General features: G+C 42.2%; 1 protein-coding gene and 1 long non-coding RNA gene across 7 annotated transcripts in view; one reads left to right on the plus strand and one right to left on the minus strand.

The window, feature by feature from the left end:
- Nucleotides 1–27,698, plus strand: part of LOC144989036 (NLR family CARD domain-containing protein 3-like) — a 228,432-nt gene that overhangs the window by 177,063 nt on the left and 23,671 nt on the right. For 3 of the 6 annotated variants that reach the window (XM_078940768.1, XM_078940770.1, XM_078940763.1), the window contains 8 exons: nt 22,345–22,482; nt 22,565–22,729; nt 22,807–22,902; nt 22,975–23,079; nt 23,616–23,735; nt 24,171–24,226; nt 24,314–26,087; nt 27,388–27,561. In XM_078940768.1, the coding sequence (XP_078796894.1) occupies nt 22,397–22,482; nt 22,565–22,729; nt 22,807–22,902; nt 22,975–23,079; nt 23,616–23,735; nt 24,171–24,226; nt 24,314–26,087; nt 27,388–27,561 (2,576 nt within the window). In that variant the 5' untranslated portion in view covers nt 22,345–22,396. Of the gene's footprint in view, nt 1–20,277; nt 20,591–22,344; nt 22,483–22,564; nt 22,730–22,806; nt 22,903–22,974; nt 23,080–23,615; nt 23,736–24,170; nt 24,227–24,313; nt 26,088–27,387; nt 27,562–27,698 lie in introns of those variants that run through there. The other 3 variants (XM_078940765.1, XM_078940773.1, XM_078940774.1) reach the window with 3 other exon arrangements.
- On the minus strand, nt 20,286–21,392 carry LOC144989581 (uncharacterized). Its single transcript, XR_013653843.1, has 2 exons — nt 20,712–21,392; nt 20,286–20,635 (listed from the first exon to the last, which is right to left on the minus strand). It is a non-coding gene; the product is annotated as an uncharacterized LOC144989581 (long non-coding RNA).

Genomic DNA, 27,698 nt, shown 5'->3' on the forward strand with positions numbered 1-27,698 from the left:
AAATTTTGGTCGCAAATGCAACCATTTTGTCGCAGTCTGGAGCCCTGAAAGACAAGAAGCAGACATCAAGTCTAGAGTCTCCTATTTAAAACATAAAATCAATAGGAACACTCTTTCCACGGCTAATGTTTTTAACACGTATTAGCCTAATGCTAACCCTTTTTTCAGGTCCTTGCAGCCAAGAAAAAAGCACTGGCCATACAGATTAAAAAAATCATGAGTGAGCAGGCCCTTAATAATAATCATAACAGTAATAAAAGCACATTTAGAAGATTGTCTCCTGCAGCTTCCCGTTGATTTTGCTGTTACAGGACAGCTACAACCCCATGAACAACACTAACAGACATTAAGTGTTTTTTTTACTTTATTTGTGAGTCATATGATGCAGTTACATTTTTAAAATGAAAAAAACATTTATGTTAATCCACTTTAATTGTCAAATTAGATAAATCTAACCGAAATTCGCTACACATTTACTAAACAATTTTTTGAAAATGAAATGTCAAATACTATTTTCTTTATCATTTTAATTAAGTGACAGAATATGCGGTGTTGAGGAAGAAAATAAAAAAGCGGTTTGGCGGATTGCTTTTTCTTTTTAATTTTGAGTAAACAAATACAGCTTCATTTGAAAATAATAATAATATAGATCCTGTGTTTTGAAACTGTTGCCGGTGAGATGACAGGCGCCGAGATGTGGGCTCATCTGTGGATGAAACGCGAGTGCATGAGTGGGAAAAGCACAAAGCAGATCTGTTGCACATGTTTATGACTGCACAGCTGTTTTTTTGGTCATGTCAGTCATTTTGCATCTAATTAATGAAATGATTAAGATTGGACTCCGGTGTTTTCGGTTCATTGACGTGTCTTGCAGTCAAGAAAATGGATTCAAGTATTTCCATTTCATTCCAGAACTAAGCAAACAAGCTATTTTCGTCCAGCCTTGAATCTCTTTTGCTGGTCATGAAGGCCAGTATGGGGTGTTGTACTTTAGGGTCAAACAGGAATTATATTATTCAGGAAATGCTGAGGCTATGTATCCCATCGTGCATCACACATTTCCCATAAAGCATCTTGACCAATCAACATGTCCTGAATTTCGGGCCGGGTCGGGTTCTGACTCGGGCTTAAGATCTTACCTGTACTTTACGCTGATTTTGCTGTTCCAGGACAGCTACAGCCCCTTGAACAACGCTAACAGATTTCACCATGCTAAACTTTTGGCTTTTGCTGGTTGGATCAACAGGCACTGATGTCATTGCCCCGCCTCCCCGTGGAAATGCTAACTGGAATTGTGTTATGCAACACTATTCGCAGGGTGGATGTGAAAATGAAAAGGCAATCCCCTCTTTGCACTTTTATTTTAATAATGACACAGAATAAGTGGTTTTTAAGTAGAAAAGGAAAAAGCATTTTGAATTTTTTTTTTAATATATGAGTCATATGATGCAGTTACATTATCAAAATAAAGCATTTCTGTTAATCCATTTTAATTGTCAAATTAGATATATCTACTGTAACTGAATATTGCTACACATTTACCAGATAACTTTTTGAAAATGAAATGTCAAATACTATTTTCTTTATCATTTTAATTAAGTGACAGAATAAGCAGTGTTGAAGAAGAAAATTAAAAAGCGGTTTGGTGGATTGCTTTTTCTTTTTTAATTTCGAGTTAACAAATGCAGCTTCATTTTGAAAATGAAAAAGCATTTCTGGTTTTGTCTTTTATTTTTAATTATGCTACACAAAAGCTACCATAGATAATATTGTCCGAAACAGAATTCATCGTACTGCTTTTGTCAGGAGTCACATCATCAATAAATACAAGAGAACCAGGTCCAATAGCAGCCATACATGCCCACACCATGACATTACCACCACCATGCTTCACTGATGACATGGGATGTTTAGGATCATGAGCAGTTCCTTTCCTTCTTATACTCTTCTCTTTCCATGACTCTGGTATAGGGCTGTGACGATAACCGCATCACCGCACTTTTTTTTTTTACATTTTCAGTATAGTGTGTGATTGGAACTATAATAAACACATTAAACACATTCATCTTTGCTGATAATTTACTTTTTCTGCTAGTCCTGTGTTCAGACTTTCCTTCTTTCTTCCAGACTCCAGACTCTCCTCCTCTCCCACCGTGCCTGTCACTCTCTCTCGTCTCCGCGCTCTCACTGCCTCTGCTGCACGTGGCTCCCTTTACACACAGAGGCGCACGCTTTCAGAAGCACACATCCTCATTCTAAACAACCGTACACACCGGGACGAATATTCGCCAGGTGTTTTTCGCCAGGCATTATTCGCCAGCGTTTTTCGCCACGTCTTTTGTGTTCACACCCAGGCGATTTTCGCTGACGATGAGCCGAGCCAACATGCAATTTCATTCCCTGACATTAGATGGCGCTTAATGTAAAACAGAAATACTCCTGGACACAAGGTGGTCGCTTTTCACTCAGGAGAAGAGAGCCAGTATTTACGCGCTTGTCAGAATCATACAAAGAAAACATGAATATTTCAAGCACCAGTAGCTCCAGCTCCAGTTCCAATGATGAAGAAATTATTGTTCTGTTGAATGATGAAAGACGCCAGAAAAGACGCAGATTTTGGGTACATCCCATAGTTACGAGAAGAGAAGAACATGGTTTTATCGACTGGTACAAGAGCTGAAAATGTATCATGAGCGTTTTCGGGGATATTTTAGAATGTCCGTCATTATTTCTTTGCGGCAGTGTAGCCGCTACTTGGCGTCTATCTTCTTTGCTGGTATGTGTGCTCAGAAAGGCAGTGTTGTGTTTGAGCGCCCCCAAGTTGTGTTTTACTGTAACTTCAGAAGCTCCAGACACGTGTGCAAAAGCGCCATTCTCATTGGTTGTATAGTTTTTGACGCAGCACGTCAAACCAAAAAAACGAACCCGAGGCGTTTTTTTAAAAGTGACGCTTTGACGCGTGGCGTTTTTTCGCGTCGGTGTGCACACTCAAATTGGTGCCCTTTGTTTAGTCAGGAGGCGTTAAACGTGCAACTATTATGTGCAGCGCAAAGTTAACATGTCTGTATAAACAAAGGCGGAGCCTCCTGCCCCGTGTTATTCATGGGTGTCAGGCTTCATGGCTACCGGAAAGGGGACAGTGTCTGCAGTCTGTTTATTACTGGGAAATATATAATATTCTGAGAAGATGTCTGTACCAAAGAGTACAGGTGACACTCGCGTGCAGCTACAGAGCAGAAGAATCAACACGCACCAATAACACACAAGACGCTCTGTGCTCACACACACAGTCAATCTACAACACCTATAGTTAGTAGTTAGTTCACAAGCTAGATAGGTTGTTGTTAGTTGTTACTGTTATTTGTTAATAAAGAATAATGCATTGTAATTTTATTTATTTCCGATGCGGCCGCCGGGGGATTTGGTGTTTTTTTTATTTTATTTTTTATCTTGGTCTCATCTGTCCATAGGATGTTGTTTCAGAACTGTGAAGACTGTTTTAGATGTTGTTTGGCAAACTCTGGTCTGGCCTTCCTGTTTTTGAGGCTCACTAAGGTTTTACATCTTGTGGTAAACCCTCCATTTAGGGAGTTTTCTTCAACAGGGACAGAATTATTCCTTCATCCACCTCAGTTTTTTTCTGTAATCTCCCAGGTCGTTTGCCGTTGCTGAGCTCCCGGTGCATTTCTTCTTCTTAAGAATGTTGTAATTGTTATAAGGAGGGAATAACACACACCTGGCCATGGAACAGTTGAGACTTACTTACATTACTTTTGGTTTCTTAACTAGTGGGAGGCACATATGCAAACTGTTGTAATTCACACACCGCTTACCTGATCTGGAAGTAAATACCCTCAAATTAAAGCTGACGGTCTAATTCATTGTGGTGGTTTATAGAACCATAAATGTTGGAATTGCTACTGTCCCAATATTTACAGACCTGACTGTATATCAGATTATTATTTTGTTGGAATTAATTAATTATTTAGTGGAAACGAAAACCTTTTTTTTTTTTTTTTACTTGTCCTGTCCAACAGCTGGGCAAACAGATGAGAGCTGAAGGCCTCTTGTGTTGGACAGATTTTACTTTAACAACAGGGGTTATGAATCTTCAGACAAACCAGAGGTATGTCTGAATAAACCCCTTTTGTAATTCAGGCCATACTTTATTAGATTCCATCATGTTTGAAAATCTTTGGTGTTGGACCGGACGGAAAAGGAAAGGAGGGAAGAAGAGAGAGGGATGTTAGAGAGAGGGGGTAGGAGGGTGATAATAGGAGGGGGGGGGTAGAACCATGAAGCAGCCTAATGCCACAACTTAACTGGATGTTTATCATTACGGTAAGGCTCAAGTGTAATACAAATCTCAAAGGGCGGAGCCTGTCCACACACACATTCAGATGTTATAAACACACCTGTTAACTGTAAAGATGTCCACATGTCAACATGTACACAAAACATGCACACAATACAGATATTGTTCACACACGCATACTTATGCCTTTAAACCAACTAGTGTGAAATATTTCATTCATTCAATCATGCAAACTATTAGTGCAAAGGTGAGCTAACACCTGTGCTCAGGTGAGTCTTTATGTTCTTCTAAATGGATGGTGGAATGTGAAAAGAAGGAGGGAGAGTGCCCAGCCATCCCCACCCCAAGACCCCTGCCACAGCGGCAGCGGCAGCCAGAACCCCCTTTTTTTTAACCCATGGCAGATCACGGGCTCCGTAGTAATTCATTACGTTACTCCATTACTGACAAAAGTAACTAAATTAAAGTAACTTGTTACTATGTAATTCATTACCCCCAACAATGTTTATTGTTAGTAGTCAAACTACGAGGAGCTGTCCAAAAGTCTATGCTAAAAAGCATAGACTATATCATCACTGGAGATTAGAGTCGCCCCCCCCCCCCCCACTTCCAAATAGGAAGTAGCTGCTGTCGCCAAACTCCAATAGACCTCTATAGATAAATAGGCAGCTGTTACTCAGTCATTCTAAATAGACAGAATTACCATTCTTGCTGTGAAATTCTTTTCTTAATATCTTGTGGGTAATCTTAGTTTTTTTCATAACATTTTTTCTTTAGTGCCAGTTATTCAAGCTATAAACTGACCAATCAGATGCCTCAGTGAAAGGCGTGGTGCCCGCTGGCCCCACCTCGAACGTTTGATTGACAGCTTCTTCCGAGCAGCTTTCAGTGATGTGGGCTTAGACTTTGAACTAGATTATCATGATTGGCAACTGGTTCTTCTAAAAACGTGACTCAGACCACCTGACTAATCACTGTTGTCTGGCTCAAAATGGTGATTAGATTTGTTGTTGTTATTGACAAAAAAGATTATATCAGAACATTAAATTGTTGGCTTTAGTATCTTTTAGAGCTATTAAGCATTTTGGACCAATCATGAACCATATTTACAAAAAGTAATTAATTGACATACAGTTATCTTTGTTGTAGTTGGACAACAGGGTCATGATTAGTCAGTACAGAAAGTTTGGTGAAAATAGCTTCAGTATCTTCAGAGCTATTGAGCATCTTTATTATGAGTCTTTTCTCTATTAAAATGTGATAAAATATAATAGACTTTTGGTTTGCCACATTCTATTTTACAAGTTCTCACATTAAATCTTCAAGCTAGTCCATTTTGACACATTTTTACCGTCTGAGCTGCCAGCAGCACCTCCAGGCTAACACTCACACATAAACACACCCACCAACACCACCACAGGCAAGTTTCTGACCCCAATTGATGGGACCCCAAACCTCGGTCCTGGAGATGATTTCTACATAAAAAAAGACAATAACAGACATGTGAATGTAACTTTATTAGCAGCATATTCCTAACATTACACAGCTGGTGTTGGGCTGAAATAAGCCTCAGAGACTGTGTCAAACATTTACTATAGATGCCTGGATCTTTACTGTCAATAATGGCAAGAATCTAAAACATTCCAATTGTTTTCAGACTTTTTTCCTTTTTGTAATTTCATATAAAAATAATTGGAGACAGAATCAGGTTAAAAGTACATTTTCTTTCAATCCCTCTGTCCCCTTTCTAATAAATCTATTTATTTCAGTATGATTTAATTTGAGTATACAGTTAAATGACATTAAAGACCTGTTTGTACCATTTATGAATTATTTATCTGCAAATTAATTTCCCTAAAAACAAATAAAATATTATTTTCTTTCTATAACTGGTTCAGACTACAAGTTATTGACCGAAAAAGCTCTCCTCATATGGGGGAGGTGTAGGGGGCCTTTTTCAGCACAGTTTGATACTGTTGTGCTAAAGAAAACAAAAAACTTTTTTTTAATTAAAAGTTTTTTAATGTGCATATACTGAATGATACTGCAATCATTTGTATTGATAATTAAGAATAAATAAAGTCACCATAGTATTTAAAAGGACCTGTTCTTGTGTTTCTGCAGTTCTCCCCCAGTGTTGGATGACTGAAGAGGAAGATCTCTGCATCCAGCAGAGGAACTTCAGAGTGGAACAGGAAGAACCAGAACCTCCACAGATTAAAGAGGAACCAGGGGAACTCTGCATCAGTCAGGATGAAGATCAGCTTGATCTGAAGCAGGAGACTGATACCTTGATGGAGATTCCTACTTATGAGGAAGATGAGAACAGTGAAGCAGATCTAAACAATCAGCAGAGCTTTAATGTAACTGATAGTCAGGATGAAGAAGGAAACCAACATGAAGAATCAACATCAACTACAGATGAAGAGACAGAATCAACATCAACTACAGATGAAGAGACAGAATCAACATCAACTACAGATGGAGAGACAGAATCAACATCAAATACAGATGGAGAGACAGACCAGAACAGAGATCAGAGGAAGAGAAGACACAGAAGTCATGTCCAAAGTGTGGACAGCTCTCACATTTCAGAAAGTCAGTGTGACACAGATGTTAGAAAAAATCTTAAAAAGACTAATCTTGGTAAGAAATACAAACAATCTCCAATCAGGTCTGGTAAAAACTCAAGAATAATTACTAACCCGTCTGACTACATGGAAACTGGGTCTGATGAAAGATGTTATATCTGTAAAGAATGTGGTAAAAGCTTTGGTAACAAATCTCTGTTCAGAATTCACGCAAGAATCCATGCAGAAGGTAAGAGATTTTCTTGTAAAGAATGTGAGAAAAGTTTTAGTCGCAGATCTAGTCTCAAAACACACATGAGAATTCACACAGGAGAAAAGCCTTTTTCTTGTAAAGAATGTAAGAAAAGTTTTAGTGATGTATCTACTCTCAAATCACACATGAGAACTCACACAGGAGAAAGGCCTTTTTCTTGTAAAGAATGTAAAAAAAGTTTCAGTCAAATATCTCATCTCCAAAGACACATGAGAACTCACACAGGAGAAAAGCCTTTTTCGTGTAAAGAATGTAATAAAAGCTTTAGTCGCAGTTCTAGTCTCAAAACACACATGAGAATTCATACAGGAGAAAAACCTTTTTCGTGTAAAGAATGTAAGAAAAGTTTTAGTCGTATATCTTTTCTCCAATCACACATGAGAACTCACACAGGAGAAAAACCTTTTTCTTGTAAAGAATGTAAAAAATGTTTTAGTCAAATATCTAATCTCAAAACACATATGAGAACTCACACAGGAGAAAAGCCTTTTTCTTGTAAAGAATGTAAAAAAAGTTTTAGTTGTTCATCTGGTCTAAAAAAACACATGAGAACTCACACAGGAGAAAAACCTTTTTCTTGTAAAGAATGTAAAAAAAGTTTTAGTGATTTATCTTATCTCAAAACACATATGAGAACTTGTAAGACTTTTTCTTGACAATGTAAGGATTTAGTGTAAACTCTAAATTCTAAACTTTTCTGATAAGAGGTCGATCTCTCAACCTCTGTACCATAATCGGAATCAGCAGAATACTTTATTTTACAGGAGGGAAAGTTCTGCATCTCAGAAAAATTAAATATTTTAAAATAAGTTTTTAAGGCTCAAAACTTCTGGGGTGAAACCCCAATGTTCTAATGAACTCCATAGCAACCTGAGCTTTCATTTCATGTACACAGAGCCACAGGCTGATGGCCTCCATACCATATTGATGCAGTAACTTCATTAGAGGGAGGCACAAGTGAGAATTGATCTGTAGAAATGAAATTGTCTACATTAAAAAAAAAAACTTTGGTTGTTTTGATAAATGATTCGCTACAGGAGGTCCTTTGTCCCAACAGCAGTTAGACTATAGAATGACAGTTTAGGACTGCTGAAACTGCTGCTGGATTTACTTATTTAGTTATGACGTGTACTTTTACTTCCACTTTTTATTGCTGTTTTAATTTTTACTGACTATTTGTTTTTCTGACTGCTATATTTCTTGTTTGGCTGCTGTAACAACTGAATTTCCCTCCAGGGATCAATAAAGTCTTGTCTTGTCTTATCCTGACTTTCCTGAACAGCTTTTTTTAGGTTTTCATCTTCTCTAAGCCACAAATATCTACAGCAAAGAAATATATGATCAATACATTTTAATCTATGTGTAATCTATCCTGGCTTTTTGTCTTCTATTTTCTTTATTTTTGCCTCTGAACATTGATTTGGAGGATTGTTCCAGGTAGGATCAACTCCATAGCTGCAGGGGGCAGTATAAGGAAAATGTGAATCCTAATCTATCAGGTAGGTAGATGGGAAGAGGTATTTAACTAGGTGACAGTGTGCAGGTGGGGGTTTTGTCTGGCAGTCATGGTGAGCTGAACAACAAACATTTCAATGCTTGGATGACTTCAGCGACCCCATTGGTATGTTTATTTCAATTTCATTTATATTCTGATATTTGTGGGAACAATTTTCAATAGGGATGGGAATAGAAGCCTCATAGGGGTTCATGTAATTTTGCCAGAAAAATGAACTACCCATTCAGGGCTTCGAAACCACACAGAACAGCGGCATCTGGTGGTGGACTAGATGTATATCGACATGCTTCAACAAAGCTCCTTGGAACACTTCAATGTGGAAATGATGATAAAAAAACGTAAAACAAAAAAATGTTGTTAATGATGACTGAAGAAAAAGATGTATGCATTCTGTTTCTAATCTTTTACTACATTTAACAAATTAATGTTTAATTATACATGCATTCTGTTAGAATAAATGTATCCATAAGTTATCCTATATTTACTCTGAACTTTTTTAACTGTAAAAAGTGTATACTTGTCTGCGAGAAACAGCCCTGAGAAAGCGGGAAGAATGTTTTCTCTGCATTGAACTAGGAATTCACCTTTGACCTTTTGATCCTTGCCCTGAAGCCACAGGAGCTAACTGATGACCCTTGATCTGCAAAAAAGACCCTAATCCCCTGGGGGGAGTAGCAATCTCCTGGGAACGGATGTCTCTCTGTTTTATGACCATTGGGGGCTGTGTGTGTGTGTGTGTGTATGTGTGTATGTTTACAACCACCTCCTTGTATGCTGTATGTTAGGTAACGCTGTGATTTTAAATAAAAGTGAGGAGGCAGACTTTTGAAAACTCAGAGCACACGTGGAATGGCTTGAGTATGTTCCTGTCTGCTCTCCTCGAGAAAAGAGATAAGTGAGTCTGTGTCCTTTCTTCAAGCTCAAAAATAGTTACTAAGTGTTGGCTTAGTTGTAGACCTAACACATTCTCATATTGCTATCTGGACTTTTCACCCCGCTGCTACAGAAGTGTTAGAGCAGAAGGCATATGCAGGCTGTGCTGTGCAGAGAGACGGGAAGCCACAGCGCAGCATGTTCAGAACAGGAAGTAGGGCCCCTCGTCTGCAGACAGAACTCAGATGTACATCATGCAGGTGTGAGGACATTTCCAGAAGCAAAGCAGAAGCAAGCAAGAGGCCACGGTGAGGACGGAAAGGAATTGGACAGCCACCAGCAAAGGGGTTACGTCTGCCCACAGGAGGAGGAACTCAGAGCCGCTATAAAGACTTCTCCGTAGGAAGTCCCCGGTGCTTTTTCTCTTCTCTGCGGGGGCCCTGTTCTCAGCTGTACTTCTGTGTTTTTCTCTTGCTACTGTCTTAGAACTATTGTATCAGGGAATAAAGTTCTAATCTTTACCGGTTCGACTTATTGTCATTTTCTCCTCGACTACTTGAACACGTAAAGGAAAAAGCTGCAAAACGGAAAAATCTTTTTCCTTCATGATTTAAAAAAAAAAGCAAAACAACACAACATGTGACGCTTTCTGTGAGAAGTGCTTGACACAGCAAAATACATATCACATGAAGAAAAAAAAAACGCAAAAAGAACATGTATAGTGCCAGACTCCAACCTAGAACCTCTGGATGTATATGCCACTGACTATTCCACTGAGCTGTCTCCATTCACATAAAAACAGCTTGACATCAGAGATTCATTCCAGTGTTTTTTTTCTTTTTGATACACAACGTTCATGATGTGGTGTTTTATTAGGAAAAACCGAGTTGAAATGATCCTGAGCCACAGAAAGTTTTTAATAGGAAACATGTTAAAGTGCAGTGAACTGATGCTGATTCTAATACAAGCGAAACAGTAGAACTGGTCAGGAAACGCTCAGGATTCATTTTGCATTTCTATTGAATAGCACGCCCAACTGTTCAAACACAAGTGACATCTGAACCGTGGTTCGACCAAACGAAGCATTTGGCGCGTCATACATCATCAACCACGTGATCTGTGCTAGTTGACACACGCCCCGAAACATTGTGCCGAAACACTCTGTTTCATGAAGGTGAAGCGTCGTGTCAAACGGGCCATCCCTAATTTTCAACAAGTGAAATAGTTAAACCACACAATATTTGCAAAAGTTTAATATAACAGTACCGGGGATCACATCACATCTGAGGCGGGGGGGTGTCGCGTGTCCTGTGGTGTGGGTTCTGATCCTTGCCCCTGAGTGCCGGCCCTCGCCAAATTTCCAACTGTGGGCGAGCCTGGTCGGACCATGTTTACAACACTTCCTGTGGACCCTCTCTTCTCCTGTGTGCCCTCCTCCTGGGTGGGGGCGGCTGGCCTCTGCCTCGCTCCTTCCTGGACCAACCGTGGGCCGGGTGGGTGGCTGCATGGAGCGCGGAGCGGGTCTCCCGTGGGGGGTTTTGGCTTATACCAGGGGTTGGGGCGGGGAAATGCCCAGAACTCCTGGGTGGTGATGAGGTGCGCGTCTGGGGTTGTTGGCACTCTTCTGGGGCGGGGCCCTGCATTGGGCCCTCCCGGAACGGCGGGGGGCTGCTCTCTGTCCAGGGAGTCAGTGTAGCTGGATTAACAACGGGGTGACGTGTGAAAACTTAGATGATTTAGTTAAAAGCCTTGCAGCAGCGTTCTGGAAAACCTGGAGCCGTTCTAGTGATTTTTTTTCTTAAACATGTGAAGACGGATTTGCAATAGTCAAGACGAAATGTAATAAAAAGGTGGATGAGCATCTCCAACTCGGAACGCAACACAATTGACTCAGTTTTGCAATGTTTTTAAGATGAGAAAAAGAAGAACGTACAAGTGACCCGACAGGGGAGTCAAGGGATAAAACACACAAAAAACCTCCTGCGGTTTAAAAGTCTGTCCAGGAGGACATAACGGTCAACAGTGTCAAAGGCTGTGGTCAAGTCCAGTAGCAGTAGCACAGAGCATTTTCCTGCATCTCTCTGCATCAGGATGTCATTAGTGACTCTGAGAAGGGCTGTTTCAGTGGAGAGAGCTCTAGAAACTGAAACTGCTCAAAAATGCCATGACTGTCCAGAGCAGTTGTCAGTTGGTTAACAACAACCTTTTCTGAAATTTTGGACATGAATGGGAGATTAGAAATAGGTCTGTAACTGCTCAAGAGGGAGGAGTCAAGTCTGGGCTTTTTAAGGAGAGAAAGGACGACAGCATTCTTAAAGTGCTCAGGGACTTGACCTGACAGCAAGGACGAGTTAATTATTGACGGGACACAGGGACCGATGGACTGGAAGACATCTTTGAGTAGAGATGTAGACAGCACATCAAGAGAGCAAGAGGATGACTTCATTGTATCAACTACTCTGACTAGCTCAGGGAGAGAAACAGTTGAGAATGTGTCTAAAATGACAGGCCGAGATGATCATCCTTGAAGAATTTCAAAATAAAAGACTTACACACACCACAATCACTGCTGGATGAGAAATACATTTAGTCTTTATTTTCTGTCAATAAATCATATTTATCAATAAATCCTTGATTGTAAATGATGGATCTAAAGTTGAAAAGAAGTCAAAGTGCTGACTCAGCACAGATCAAAGGAGACACAGATGATTTCCTGGAATGAAGAAAACATCAAACATCATGATGTGATCTGGAACTGAGCTGTTCTTCAGAAGATCCTCCCAAACATGGAAACTGTTGCTGCAACACGTGAAGCTTTGCTTCTGTTGCTAGGTAGATCTGATGGATCAGAAGCAGACTTCTGTCAGCTGGAACTGGGGCTTCTTCCAGACCATGACATGTTGTTCAATAAAGTTCATTCCAAAGCGTGACTGATTCATGAAGTGGTTCCTTGAGCCGTGAGTTTTGCCAGCAGCAGGAATCCCTGAGAGTTAGGAGACAGTTTGTGGAGAGAGTTTGTAGATTTAGGAGAAACCAACGTTTGAAATGAAACCAAAGTGTCCTAAAGCCAAATCACTGAGCACATCTCAATGTTCCACAAACAGTCATTTTCCACAGTGGACCGTCACCACACACTTTACAAGACAGTTTCTCACAACTTTATGACAACAAATCCTGAAATTGTTCCATTCAAGGAAACATTGACTAATATTTGGATTGATGCTGTTTTCCATCTGTGTTTTCAAACCTGCATCAAGAATTAGCTCATGTTTATTGAAGATGGTCAGGAGAACTTCTTTGAAGAGGAGGACTTCTCCAAACAACCACAACCTTAGAGGAAGTTTTCTGAGCATTCAGAGAATGCTTTTCCAATGACTCATCATTTTCCACCAGAAGCTAAGGAGTTTTTCCAAATGCATGCTGGGTATTCTTAGTTCTAGCTTGGAAAGCACTTTGTGGGATTTCCCTGGAAAACCTGCTTTATCAATCATTTTGGTCTCTTTTTCTTCTTCTAAGTTCCAGCTTGGTGAGTGTGCAGGTCGCCATGGCAACCAGTGTCCAGGTCAAAGGGAGGACCACGGCCATCCAGTCTCCAGGCTTTTGGATTGATTTGGATTTGATAAACATTTGTTTCCCACATTTTAATAGTAGAATTCAACACGGGACATATAGTGGATTGGAAGAATAGGAACAAAAACAGCAACAACCAAATAATCCTCCTCCCCTTAAAACATGCATTTGACTCTGAACAAGTCTAAACCAAATCCAAGCACAGACCAGCGCTGGGGCTCCTGCTAGTTTCTTTTAGAAGAGCCTGCCTCTTCCAAACATAGAATGTTCAACAACTAGAGCTAAAAATGTCTGTTGGTAGATTTCTGGATGTTGGCCGTATCCCAGCGAGCAAGGCCAAGTCAGCCCCAGATGGTTTCAAAGTGGACAGAAAAGGTTTTTAGGAGTTTCTAGAATGTTCAACAACTAGAGCTAAATGAAACTAGTGCATGAAATGACAAAGAACTTCCTGTTTGAAAGGAATCTCATGATGGCTTCCACCTGTCTCTTTGCTTTTCCTTTCTTTTTTGGGTTTCTCCTCTTTGGGAGGTTACACAAAACTGCACTTTAACCCAGAAGGAAACAACAACCGCTCCACAATCCCTGAATCCCCTACAGCCTTTATCTAAACATTTACATTGACCATTATCACACATTTGATTGCCTTTTCTCAGAACAACAAGCACAACTTCCCGTTTGTTTGTGTGTGAAATGATTCCAAAAAGCCATGTGTCATCCTGGAGGGACTGGTTTCTCATCAATGCAGACCACCAAGTTTCTCTGCTTTCTGACTATTTGGTGGCTGGTAGGCCTTTTGGGATTTTTGTCAGGGAAAGAAGTGAAGCTGGGCTCCAAATATTGGAAGACACTGATCTAAAAGTACTAGGACATCTGGAGAAAGCTCTAGTTCTGCTCCAACTCAGTCCAAAGCACTGAAGATAGATGGAGTTGGATTTGGGAGAGGACTGAGCTCATTCAGATGAAGAAAGAACAAGTCAACAGATGAAGAAGATTTCAGGAAGTTTCCCATTCAACAAGTTCAAGTTTCCACAGAGCTAGTTTAGCATCTTCATGAGATGGGGGCGGAGCTTGAACACACACCGCTTCCTGGAAGCCAAACTCAGGCTAAGTGGAGGAAAAGTTGGGATTTGTGGTGTTTGTAAAGATCTGGAATGGTTTCCTCCCACAAAAAGGCCTTTTTCTAGTTTCCTGCAGATGAATTCTTTTCCTGCTGGGAGTTCTCATCTGGGTTTGCAGATTCTTAGTTGGAGGAAAACTTGGAGCAAATTCTTCCCAGAAAAAGGATTTTCTCTGGAGTGAATTGACATGAACAGAGTGAGTTTGGACTGAAAGCAGCAACAGGGAGGAGATGTTAGAGCTTCATCAGAAAACAGCTTTCTGGAGGAGTTGGAAGACGTCAACAGTCACAGTGATGGTGAGGAGGAGGAGCTAAAGATGGAGGAGCAGCAGGAGGAGGTTCTTCACTGAAGGAGAGCACAAGTCCAGCTTGTCAGTGCTTTGCTGATTGGCTAGTTGGATGTGTTCTTTGATGAGCTTTTCAATCTGACGTCTGCTTGGAGGACTGTTTTCATCCTTTTGGGTGATTCCACTATTTGAACCAGACCTGGAACTAGAAGAGACTCAGTGAGAACAGAAAGACAAGAAAGGATCCAAACCAAACTCTTCTTCTGTCTGACTTCAACCATGAAGGGACTTGAACCCTCAACCTTCTGATCCATGAGGCCACATGGTCTGAGAGAACATCCAGGTCCAGCTGCAGGTGGAGGACAGCATCATCCAGCTGAAGAAGAGGAGGAGCTTCTGCTGCCTCCCTCAAAGAGGAAGGTGGAGGAGGTGAGAGGCTGCACTGGAGCTTTGGACCAAACCCTGTGATGGATGAACAACATCTCCAGGCTGTTTCCAGCCTGACCAGGAGGATCAGAAAACAGCAACAACTTCTCCTCCATCAAACCATGATGTCACCACCAGCAGGTGGAGACAGATATGAGCAGAAATTCTCTAGTTGGCTTCAGATTTCAGAGTTTCCCAAACAAGCAGTAGCACAACTCCACTTTTCTCTCCAAGCCCATCCTCTGAAATCTGATCTTCTGAGGGACGAGAACACATGGAGACTGAGACTACCAGAGCATCACTAGAAGGACAGTTGGACTCCCCTCTGGAGAAAGAAGGCTGGAGCATGTTGACGTGACAAACTCCACATTTCTTCTCTTTGTCAGGAGTTGGGATCCTAAAATTGGTGTCATTCATTTTCTTTTCCAGCTCATATGGAGCAGAAAACTGTGCCTGTAGGCTGGAAGCAGGCAAAGGCAACAACAGCAACACTTCCTCACCTGCAGCTGTTGTTGTTTGTGTGTTGATCCACAAACACATGCTGTGAAGAGGAAGCTGCAGTGAAGGCAGCCATGTTGGAGCCTCACACATGTTCTCATTAGGATCAAATGAACCAGTGTGTTTGAGACTGAAAGAAAGACTGAAGGACAAAGAAATATGAAGATTCATTCAGGATCAAATCCAGACTTTATTCATGTCTGCAGACAAAAAAGCTGCAGACATTTTACAGACACAATTGAGGTTTTTCAACACTTTTCTGAGCAGAAGATGCAGTTCTGGATACAGCCAGAAGGTGTCGCCCTTCTCATTTCTAATCCAAATTCAAACTACAGACTTGACTGATTTGGTTTGGTTTTTGTTCTTTTAACCATCATGGATGAAGACATCAGACCTAGAATTACAGAAAAAACATCAAAAATGTTTCACAAACTTATTTTAATAAACTGAAATGTATAATTTCTGTCTATTGGAAGTCATTTGAAGTGAAGCTGTGAAAGTGACCACATTTGTTCAACAACCTCATAGCAACAAGAAACAAAGCAGATTTCTCTCCAAAGAAGTTTTTTTCCTCCGTTTTCCATCCAAACAAAGACAAACAGATGTTCTGTTTGGCAGAAATGTGTTTCCACCCAGAGGAACCTGCAGCAGCTGCTGATCCATCAGAAGATTCTGGACCTGCAGAGACTTCCCACACAGCTGCCTCTGCCTCCAAAGAAGCTGCTGATCTGCATGGAGAGAGAGAGAGAGAGAGAGAGAGCTCCAAGTCTCTGCAACCAGAGAACAGAAGCACAGAGCTGAAGCAAACATCCCAGAACCTTTGCTTTGGGAGTTTGATCCGCTTCAAGACAAAGTCCCACATGGAAGAGATCAAAGTGAGCTAACCAAGCGCTTCATCCAAGAGAAGCAGCTCCAAAGCACAAAGACTCCGTCTGGTTGCAGGAACTCTGGGAAAGAAGGAGTAGGAGTAACTCCTGCAGGAATCTCTGCAGGAAACATCAGCTTGGAAAGAAGAGCTGACTCAGCTGAAACATCAGCTAACATGTCAGCAGTCTGTGGCTGAGACCAAGTCAACACTCCTGCAGAGAGAGAGAGACAGAGAGAGAGAGAGAGAGACAGAGAGAGAGAGAGAGAGAGAGAGCAGGAGACAAGCTAGCTGGAAGATTGAATGACAGGTGTGTCAATCAAAGCAAGATAATACTGGACTAAAGGTCTGTTAATTTGAACAAGACAACCATTAAGATTTCTATCTGAACTAATATTTGATTTTCATCAATAATGAACAATCAAAATGTTGAAATATGAGGAGAAAATTAAAGGAAAGGAAATCAAAAAAAAAAACTTTCTGATTTTTCTGAAACAGACGTCCATCTGTTCATTATCTCCAGGCGATAAAAAGATAAAATGGTTGCTATGGAGATGAAAATCAACAGAAAAACTGCCATTTTGGAAAAAAAAGTGGATTTTCCAATACGATCATCTACATCAGTGTGTTTTTCTGAGTCAGTTGATGATGCTGATGGTTCACATAAAGCAGGACTGCAGTCCAAAGTCTCCTCTGTAGCTCACACTGTAATAAAGCACCCCCCCAGCTCAGAGACACAGTTCTCTCTGTGGATCAGCAGCTTCATTCTAACAGCCACAGATCTTTTTACAAAGTGGGTTGTAGAGAAATCTCTCTATAAACATTAGAATAATTTCAGACACAACTTATGAGGAAATTAACTTTATGTTACAAAAGGAAACATGAAATGAAAATATGTGGAGCCCCAGCAGATCTCCACAGATCTTGGGGTTAGTGCACGATTCAGCATCAGTGTGAAACACAATTGATCAGTGTGCATGGTTTATCAGATTCTTTTAACCACTGGGACCTGGGGGGCTTAATATATTTCTGAGGCTGATTCTCTTCAGGACCCAGCAATGTATTCACTGCTGCAACTGCAGTCACATGATTTCTGTAACTGCAGAGAGGAGAGTCACACCTATGCAAATACACACACGCACGCACACGCACTACAAACACACACACACTCACCACAAGTTGTGTAATCTTCTTCATGTCAGGACAAAACCTGATCCAATCCTGATCCTCTGACTGTGGAGCAGTGGCTGTTCACTTGGATGACAACAGGCCGGTTGAGGCATCAGAGGATCTGCTCTCCAGTGGTTTAAATCCTATTTGTCCGATAGGTATCAGTTCGTTAATGTAAATGGCCATTCCTCTCAGTGCACTCGAGTTAACTATGGAGTCCCACAGGGCTCAGTCTTAGGACCGATCCTGTTTACGCTTTATATGCTACCCCTAGGAAACATAATCAGGAAACACAGCATTAATTTTCATTGTTATGCCGACGATACGCAGTTGTATTTATCCATGAAACCTGACCAGAATGACCAGATAGAGAAACTGAACGCCTGCATCAGTGACATCAAGACCTGGATGACAATTAATTACCTCCTCTTGAACCCAGAAAAAACTGAGGTCATTATACTTGGACCTAAAAACCTCAGAGATGCTCTGTCTGCTCAGATAGTCTCCCTGGATGGCATAAGTATAGCCCCCAATTCCACATTTAGAAACCTTGGGGTTTTATTTGACCAGGATTTATCATTTAAGGCTCACATATCTCAGGCGTGCAGAACTGCCCTTTACCTGCGGAATATTGCTAAGATCAGAAATATACTTTCTAAGAGTGATGCTGAAAAACTCATCCATGCATTTGTTACGTCGAGGCTGGATTACTGTAACTCCTTGTTAGCAGCGTGTCCTAAGAGTTCCTTAAGAAGTCTCCAGCTTGTTCAGAACGCAGCAGCTAGATTGTTAGCAGGAACTAGCAGAAGAGATCACATCACTCCTGTGTTAGTTTCGCTCCATTGGCTCCCAGTTGATTCTAGAATTAAGTTCAAGATCCTCCTGTTAACCTATAAGGCCTTACATGGAATGGCCCCGTCCTATATTAAGGACCTCATAGTCCCTTACCAACCAATCAGAACACTTCGCTCGCAAAATGCAGGACTGCTTGTGGTTCCTAGAATTAGTAAAAGTACGGTTGGAGGTAGAGCGTTTAGCCACCAAGCCCCTGTCTTATGGAATAAACTCCCAGCTCATGTAAGAGAGGCCGACTCAGTTTCTACATTCAAAGCTAGACTGAAAACATTCCTCTTTGGACAGGCTTATTGTCAGACTAGTTAGTATTCAGAGATTATTTAACTTAATGTTAGTTTGTTTAAATTAAACTTAATAATAACTATTTCTTTTAAAAGGCTGCTAGAAGTTGAAGCTGGGGTAACTATGGTGCTCTGGGGTTCTGTCCTCTTTCCTTTTTTACTTCTACCCTTCCTCTCCTCTATTCTTGATCATAATTTATCATTTAGTTCTCCATGCCTCTGTTTGGTACAGTGCGATTCATGTATTGTCCCTCTTTCCTTCTCCCCTCCTGGGGAGTGGGAGTGCTTCCAGACTCCAGTTGGCTCATCCGTGCTCCAGTTCCTGACCGTTTACCTCGCCTTTGCTCCTGCTCCTACACCTGGCTGTGGATCCTGCCTCTGGCTCATCTCTGGCTCGTCTCTGCTCTGTACCTGACCGAGTACCTCGTCTCTGCTCCTGCTCCTACACCTGGCTGTGGATCCTGCCTCTGGCTCATCTCTGGCTCGTCTCTGCTCTGTACCTGACCGAGTACCTCGTCTCTGCTCCTGCTCCTACACCTGGCTGTGGTTCCTGTCTCCGGCTCGACTCGCGCCTTTGACTGTCCCGATAACCACGGCTGGATGAAGCTCGTCTGCTGGACTTTATATATGTAGTTGTAGATTTAGATAAGTTAATTCTTCTCTAAGAGTTCTGGTAAATCGCCTGTCCGTCCTGGGGGAGGATCCCTCCTTCATGTGGGCACCCCTGAGGTTTCTTCGTTTTTTCCGGAATCCGGTTTTTTTGGGAGTTTTTCCTTACCGCGAAGGGGGGTCTAAGGGCAGGGATGCCAGTATAGCTTAGTCAGTTTGTTAGTTCATTTGAGTATTTTCCTATTGAACTCTTTGTATTCGTGATCCTTTTCAGTTCATGTTTTACTTCGAAGCCAATCGAGACGAATGTTGTTGTGATTTTGGGCTATACAAATAAAATTGAATTGAATTGAATTGAGGGTTTGATTCCAGGAAGGCTCATAGTCTGAATCTGACATCAAATTTATGAAAACGTTGTAAAAATGATCTTTGATTTTGAAAGTCTTGCTGATGACTGGTGGGGTGAAATGAGTGTCTGTGGATGGAACGTTAGCTCGCTGTGTGCATGAGAGGACAACTGGATTTTTCTAAAACTCTTGTTCAATCACCTTGTCATGAACGCTTGGAGGAAATGCAGAACCACAGCTGACATGTAGATTGTCCAGAACTGTTTGACGGCTCTTCCTTCTTCATTTCAGCTTCCCGTGCTAAAAATAGTCCAACCATAGAGGTTCATTGTTCACTGATGCTGCTGCTGTTCTAGAAACAAATGAGCAGCTCAGGTTACTTTTGCATAAAAACTGACAAACAAGTTTCAAGGTAAAAGCAGAACTTTCAGAATCAGCTCCATATTTAGAAAAAACCAAACATCATAACAACAAAAGAACTGATACCAACTGTTAAACATGGGAGAGGGGGGACCATGGTATGGGCTCCTTTTTAACTCAATTTTCACAGAGCTAACAACTAAAAACTTAAGTCTTTTCGTAATTCTGAACTTTTCTGTCCACTTTCACTCAGTAAACTAAAACATTTGAGTACATGAACATTTTTGTCTGGATTTTTTAAGACCTGCTGTGGTTTTCCCCTCAGGTGAATCCACAAAGTCTTTCAGAATGATCAGAAATCAGAAAGTTGAGATAAATTTTAATAAAGGATGAAGTCCATGTTGTCCTGGGAAACATTAGCCATAGAGAACGTCTCTTTCTGTTTCAAGTTTGGCCTCACATAAGTCTGTAAAGTTTTCATCTCCTGTTAAGTAAAGCTGAGACTCTTTCAGGTTTCTGGGAGGAGCCTAACACAAACACACACATAAGGGGGCGGAGCTCTGCTCAGGTGTTCCTGAATCAGGAAATGAGGAAGTAGAGAGTTTTCCTCCGTGTCAGAGCAGACAGAGCAGGACTTTCTTCTTCCTCTTCTTGACGGTGAGTCTTTGTGTTTCTGTTGTCTTCTCCACTCATGATGAAGGTCTGTAAGGAAGAGGAGCAGCAGACGAAGAGCTCAGACTGAAGTTTGTCTTCTTCCAAAAAGGTCACTGCAGGTCACCTTTCTGACAGAAACAGAGCAGAATGCAGCTGAAGGCCAAACTCTGAGTTCTGCTGCTTCTTCCAAACAGTTGGTGACTCTGCTCCAGCCTTCCTCTCAGCTCACATTCTAATGACATTCCAGAGAGGCTGTGGAAGCTCCTCAGTGCTCTGATCTCTGCTGAAGAAGGTTGGGAGGCTCTCAGGTCCTCAGTGCTGAACAACTGCATGTTTCCAATCCTCTCAGTACTGACATCTCCTTCATTTCTGAACTTCTGACAGGATTCTGATGGAACACAGCTGGGAGCTCCTCTCTGATTGGTTCATTTCTTCATCATCTGCTCTGATGATTTGTTTATGTGTTCAGCATTTAACAGCAACAAAGTCAGAGTTGGGGACGTTTTCAGGCAGTTTCACCTCTTTCTCTGAGTTGATGTTGTGGAGGTCAAAGGTCAGACGGAGCATTTTTCTGCCCTAGAAACTAGGAGGAAGGTTTCAATGATGAAGAACTCAACCAGACTGTAGGAGCTGTTTTCATGTCTTGCTGTCCATCATAAATTGATGATGACCTGACTTCAGACAGGTGAGCATGAGCCAGAGGGAGAAATGGTTTTGACGGGAAATGAAGCAAAAGAGTAATCAAATCCGTTCAGTAGTGTAAATAATAAAAGAAACAAAGTAATGCCAGTGCAATGGTGACTCCTCCATGTGTTTCACAGCTTTTCTTCTTCATGGATTTTTATCAGACTCTATGATAGCTGTAATGTTAGAACCAGTGATAAAAAACAAAGCTGGAAGAGTTTGTTTCTAATTCTATTTATTAAAATAAACCTTCTAACAAATAAAGAGCTGGACCATCTTTTCTGTTTGAAAACACGACAATCGTTGCTTTACTTTAGTCTGGAGCTCATCGGTTCCTTCATTGCAAATCTGTTTACATCATGTGACCAAAGGACGGATTGTATTCAGACTAAGGAATCTGAGAGTGAACCGGACCTCAGTCCCATTGGAAATGAACTGAAACCACCTCCAAAGATGGTTCCTGGTGCCAGACCTGGGTCCACTTGGGTTTATTCAGACTGAAAATGTGTTCAGGATTATCAGGGAAACGAATTCTGCTTCACTTTAAACCAAATGTGTCCAGTCTGAAAACACCCTAGTTATCTTTTATGGACTAAACTCACTGAAGCTGAATTTTGATCCTCCGATTGTGTTTTCACTGTTTTCACTTTACCAGAAATACATTTTATCATTAGAAATCTTCCATAGAAATGAGAACAACTTTTATGGTAAATTTGTCTCTTCAGAAGTTTTTCTTCTGCAGCTCTTCTAAAGAAACAAACTAGGAAGGAACTCAGGACTCATGTTACAGTTTTCAGAGATTAGTGTTGTAAGGTAATGGATTACTTTTGAGCAAGTAACCTGTAATGCTTCACAGTTTGGAGGTTCAACAGTGGAAATAAAACTCTGTTGGAGCTTTGTGGGGAAGAATTCCTGTTTCCTGAAGTGTAGAAACAGGAAGTTTGTTGTTTCTGTGTCAAAGTGACTGAATGGAAATGTTGCTGCTGCAGCTCCATGTCTCCACCTGCAGGAGGGAGAGCAGAAGTGCAGCAGCTGATGGCAGCTTCCTCTGATGATGAGGGTTTCCTCTGCAGGTGAAGGAGGAAGGTGTGTGTGAGCTGATGTGGATCCAGTCAATCCAGCAGCATGGATCAGTGGGAGGAGCCACAGGAGGAAGCCCCTCCCTCTAAAAGCAGAGATGGTAACCATGACAACCAGAGCAAAGCTCAGAGGTGAGATGAGCATCTCCAACTGTCCATGATCTTCTCCATGTCAGAGCTCAGGACTCACACCAGCAACCTGCATTCTTCACAGGAACCAACCTGGATCTGGATCTGGACCTGGATCTGGATGTGGATCTGGATCTGGACCTGGATCTGGATCTATACTTGGACCTGAATCCAGCTGGGGGTCCAGAAGGAGTGACACATCAGAGGATAATTTAAATGCATCCAAAAACAGTCGTTCAAGAGTGAAACAGTAAGTGTTTGTTAAATATGTGTTATTGATGTAATGGATGGACAATATTTGATCAATTGGAGTTTTTTTTTCCACAGCAAGAAAAATCTTATAGACTTCTTCAAAATTTTCAAGACTAAAAAGTCATCAGCTTCTATTCCTGACTTGAAAGACATCAGTTCAGAAGAGGAACAGTAAGTGTTAGTCAGACTTAAAGGAGCATAGCAGAGTTCAGGGCTCAAACCAGCAACCTTTATTCTTCACAGGAACCAACCTGGACCTGGACCTGGATCCAGCTGTGGATCCTTCAGGAGTGACAAGTCAAAGGGTCATAATCCTAACTTCAAGGACATCCGTCCAGCAGTGGAACAGTGAGTGTTTGTCAGAGTTTTTGGAGGCTGGATTCTAGTTCAGAAGATCAACAGTTTTCAGATGAAGGACTTGAGGTCTGGTTCAGTTCTGGATCTCTCTGATCAGACTCACTTGGAGCATCATGTGTGTGATGAGATCTTTTCAGTTGAGTCTTCTGAGAGTCTCTGAGAGACATCAGAGATGTTGGAGAAGAAAACATGTTGACTGCTGACTCTGACTGACAGCAGCTCCAGTCTAATGAGAAGAATCACTGCAGACTCCTAGGATTCAGATTTTCATGCTTTCCAAACATCACATTGTTCTAGTTGGACTTTCTGCTCTCAGAATTTCTCCATTTCTACATGGAGAATTGGAATCAGCTTTTCTAGAAAAAAGTCTGGATTGACTGACAGAAAATGCTGAAAGCTGGAAACTGTTGATCCAAACATGTCATGTTATTCCAGACTAAACAGCTCAGTCTGTGTTCATGTCAAAGTCCATCAGCTGTTCATGAAGAAGCAGATCCTCCAACACTCTGATGCTTTGGTGTTTGCAGAGGTCAACAGGTCACACAGAGAGTCCAGTCTGCAGCCTCCAGCTGTGGCTCCATGAAGAGTGACCGGTCCAAATGGGATCCTCCAGACTTCAGAACTGAACCAGGACCTTCAGACTCACAGTAAGAAGCAGTTTCTAGTGAACAAAGCAGAGTTCAGCTCTCAGCAGGAACAACAATGTTCTCATCAAGAACATCAGCTGATCCATCCAGGAAGGTCAACCATCTGCTGTGAGCGCTTTAGGTCTGAGAGGAAAGAAAAGAGTTGGACAACTCTGGAGGACACAAAGCTCAGTCTGTGAGGATGAAGCAAACAGCTGAACTTTTCTCTGAGCTCAGTCCAGACATGAGCTCCAAACACAGCTAAGGCATCATTTAGACCTTCAGATGGACTAGATCTGCTCTGGTTTCACCTGGAAACACATTTGCTCACATTCAGCACAGTCTGGATCCCAATATCTGAGTCTGAAGATCAGAGAGGATCTGCTCCATGATCAGAGTCAGTCTGGAACTTCCCACTGACTGCTTTGATTGGTGTTCACTAACGTTTCTCCTTAGTGTCCACAGAGAGAAGAAGAGGAGCGGACCCCAGTCTGCAGAAAGAGCCAGAGCTGGTGAGTCAGAGCCTGATCATCTGCTGATGGATTCTTCTGGAAACATGTGGAACACTCATGAAGGAGCTTTCTTCTCTGCTCTGTCAGCAGATGTTGGTCTGCAGGAGATGTTTGGAGAACATCAGATCAGTCTGAGGAGCAGAAGTCAACATGTGGCTGAAGGAACTGAAGAAGCAGGAAGAGAAACGCTCCTCAACAGGGTCTACACTGAGCTCTACATCACAGAGGGACTGAGACCAGAGGCTCACACCCAACATGAGGTGATGCAGCTGGAGACCACCACCAAGACCAACCAGCTCCATGACACTGCAATCAAGAACCCAGACATCTTCAAAGTCCTCCCTGACCAACACAGATCCATCAGAGTGGTTCTGACCAGCGGAGTTGCTGGAGCTGGAAAAAGCTTCTCAGTGCAGAAGTTCACTCTGGACTGGGCCGAGGGCTTGGAGAACCAAGACATCAGTGCTGTGGTTCCTCTGTCCTTCAGGGAGATGAACTTGATCAGAGATGAGCAGCACAGTCTTCTCACTCTGATCCAGCTGTTCCATCCAACACTCCAGAAGATCCCAGCAGAACAGCTGTCTGTCTGCAAACTTCTCTTCATCTTTGATGGTCTGGATGAAAGCAGACTTTCTCTGGACTTCAACAACAGTCCGCTGGTGTCTGATGTCACACACAAGTCCTCAGTCAACGTGCTGCTCACTAACCTCATCCAGGGACGTCTGCTGCCCTCAGCTCTGGTCTGGATCACTTCCAGACCTGCAGCAGCCAATCAGATCCCTCCTTCATGTGTGGACAGACTGACAGAAGTCCGAGGTTTCAATGATGCTCAGAAGGAGGAGTACTTCAGGAGGAGGTTCCCAGATGGAGAGCTGTCCAGCAGAATCATCTCCCACATCAAGGGCTCCATGTCCCTCTACATCATGTGTGAAGTTCCAGTCTTCTGCTGGATCACTGCTGTGGTTCTGGAGAACCTGCTGACCACAGAGCAGAGAGGAGAGCTGCCCACCACCCTGACTGACATGTACTCCCACTTCCTGATGGTCCAGACAAAGAGGAAGAAGAACAAGTACCAGCAGGAACATCAGACAAGTCCACACAGGGAAGTTCTTCTGAAGCTGGGGAGGCTGGCATTTGAACATCTGGAGAAAGGAAACATCATGTTCTACCAAGAAGACCTGCAGCAGTGTGGTCTGGATGTCACAGAGGCCTCAGTGTACTCTGGAGTTTGTACTGAGATCTTCAGAAGAGAGTGTGAGATCTTCCAGAAAGCGGTCTACAGCTTTGTTCATCTGAGCGTTCAGGAGTTTTTGGCTGCAGTCTACATGTTCCACTGTTACTCCAACAGGAAGGTAAAGGTCATTAGGGACTTCCTGGAGGACACTATGTATTGCCTATACCTGGATGAGATTCTGAGTGGAGTCCTGAAGAAATCCCTGCAGAGTCAAACTGGACACCTGGACCTGCTGGTTCGCTTCCTTCATGGTCTCTCTGTGGAGTCCAACCAGAGACTCTTAGGAGGCCTGCTGGGTCAGACAGAGAAGAATCCAGAAACTATCCAGAGAGCCATCAACAACCTGAAGAAGATCAACAGTTATGGAGTCTCTCCTGACAGAAGCATCAACATCTATCACTGTCTGATGGAGATGAAGGACCTCTCAGTTCATCAGGAGATCCAAGAGTTCCTGAAGTCAGAGAACAAATCAGAAAAGAAACTCTCAGAGATCCACTGCTCAGCTCTGGCCTACACTCTGCAGATGTCAGAGGAGGTTCTGGATGAGCTGGACTTGGACCAGTACAAGACATCAGATGAGGGTAAACGGAGACTGATCCCAGCTGTGAGGAACTGCAGAAAGTTCAGGTGAGTCCAGAAGTGATAATGATGAATCAGATCAGAGTTCAGATTGATTTACAAAGAATGAAAGGTTTGAAATGATTAGAAAAAAAACATGAAAGAAGAAAATCAGTTTGTTTTTAACACTCATATGATCTTTTAGCTAAAGATCAAAGAAGGATCATATTTGTCCAAATGAATCCAATCCAGAACCTTCTGAACATATCGGTGAAACATGCATGCTCGTGATGAACCTTTCCTGCCATCACGTTTCTGACCTTGGGGAAGATCCTCTCCAGGGCTGAAAGCAGATCTTCCTTTGGGGTTTCACTTTCCCGTTTGGACCCTCAGAGACTCACTGTTCTCTGAGTAACACAAACTGAATGTGCGCTCACACACTCACTTGGCTGAGTGTCTGCTCCTCCTTTTGCAAACGGGGGAGAGCGGCACTCAGTACACACACATTGCAGCACACACACATTTCAGCACACACACACACACACACACACATACACACTCATTGTGGAAAAAAGCAGTGGTAGAAAAACTGAGTTGGTTCTCATCGTCTTCTTCTACTCCTCTGCTGAAGTCCCAAAACTACACATTAGGTGCACCGCCTCATAGGGCGCCCCCTACAGTTTGGAGAAAATGTAAGACTTTTACGTGCGCCTTATAGTCGTGAAAATACGGTACCTGACATGTTTGAACGGACGTCTTCTTCATAGTCAAGGAGGACTCTGACTCTGAACAATGAAGCTTAGCATCACAGCTAACTGTCACTTTAGCCTCTTTCTACCAAGAAGAGCTTCTGGAAAGTTCTGCCTGAAGGTTGGTGCTGCTGTGGTTCTGTTCATGATGGGAGACGTGGACCTGAGGAGGAAACTGGATCAAAGTTCTCCATCAGAACAGGAAGATGAACTGTTGTTGTTCACAGCTTCAGAGCTGAAAACATGAAAATATCATTTTGGAAATGGAAACAGAAAACTCTCAGAAAACTGGATCATAACCAACATTTAAAAACATTCAACCATCATCATCTTCATGGTCAGAGTGACAGCTGTCAGTCTCTGGTATCCAGATGTTCTACTGGTAACTTTGGGGTTCAGACCTCAGATCAGTGACAGACTGAGGGCAGCATGAAGCTCCATGGAGCTCCACCTTCTCTCCTCCAGCTGCAGATGAAAGAAAGATCTGAGAGAGACTGATGAGGAGGACTGGTTCATGATGAAGATGAAGCTCTGATGAAGAGAGAAATGTCCAACTGGAACTTCATCACAGCCTGAATTCATCATAGATCACCTGTTTCTGTCTTTCTTTCTCTTCACAGACTTTCAGGATGTGAACTTTCAGAGACTCACTTTGAAATTGTGGCCTCAGCTCTGAAGTCCAACCCGTCCCACCTGACAGAACTGGACCTGAGCGACAACGATCTAGAGGGTTCATCCATGGAGGTTCTGTGTTCTGGACTGGAGAGTCCAAACTGCAGACTGCAGACTCTGAGGTCAGAACATTCAAGCTGCTGGTTGGTTCATTTCTACATTTGTAGTTCTTCACTGAAGCTGAAAGGTTTGGATTCAAAGATTTTCTGGATTTTCCACAAATTGAACATCTTTGATTCTTTGAAGAGTCTGCAGTGGA

Source organism: Oryzias latipes, chromosome 2 (genome assembly GCF_053564925.1).
Source record: "Oryzias latipes strain Hd-rR chromosome 2, Olatipes_Hd-rR_3.1".
In the NCBI taxonomy this organism is placed as follows: domain Eukaryota; kingdom Metazoa; phylum Chordata; class Actinopteri; order Beloniformes; family Adrianichthyidae; genus Oryzias; species Oryzias latipes.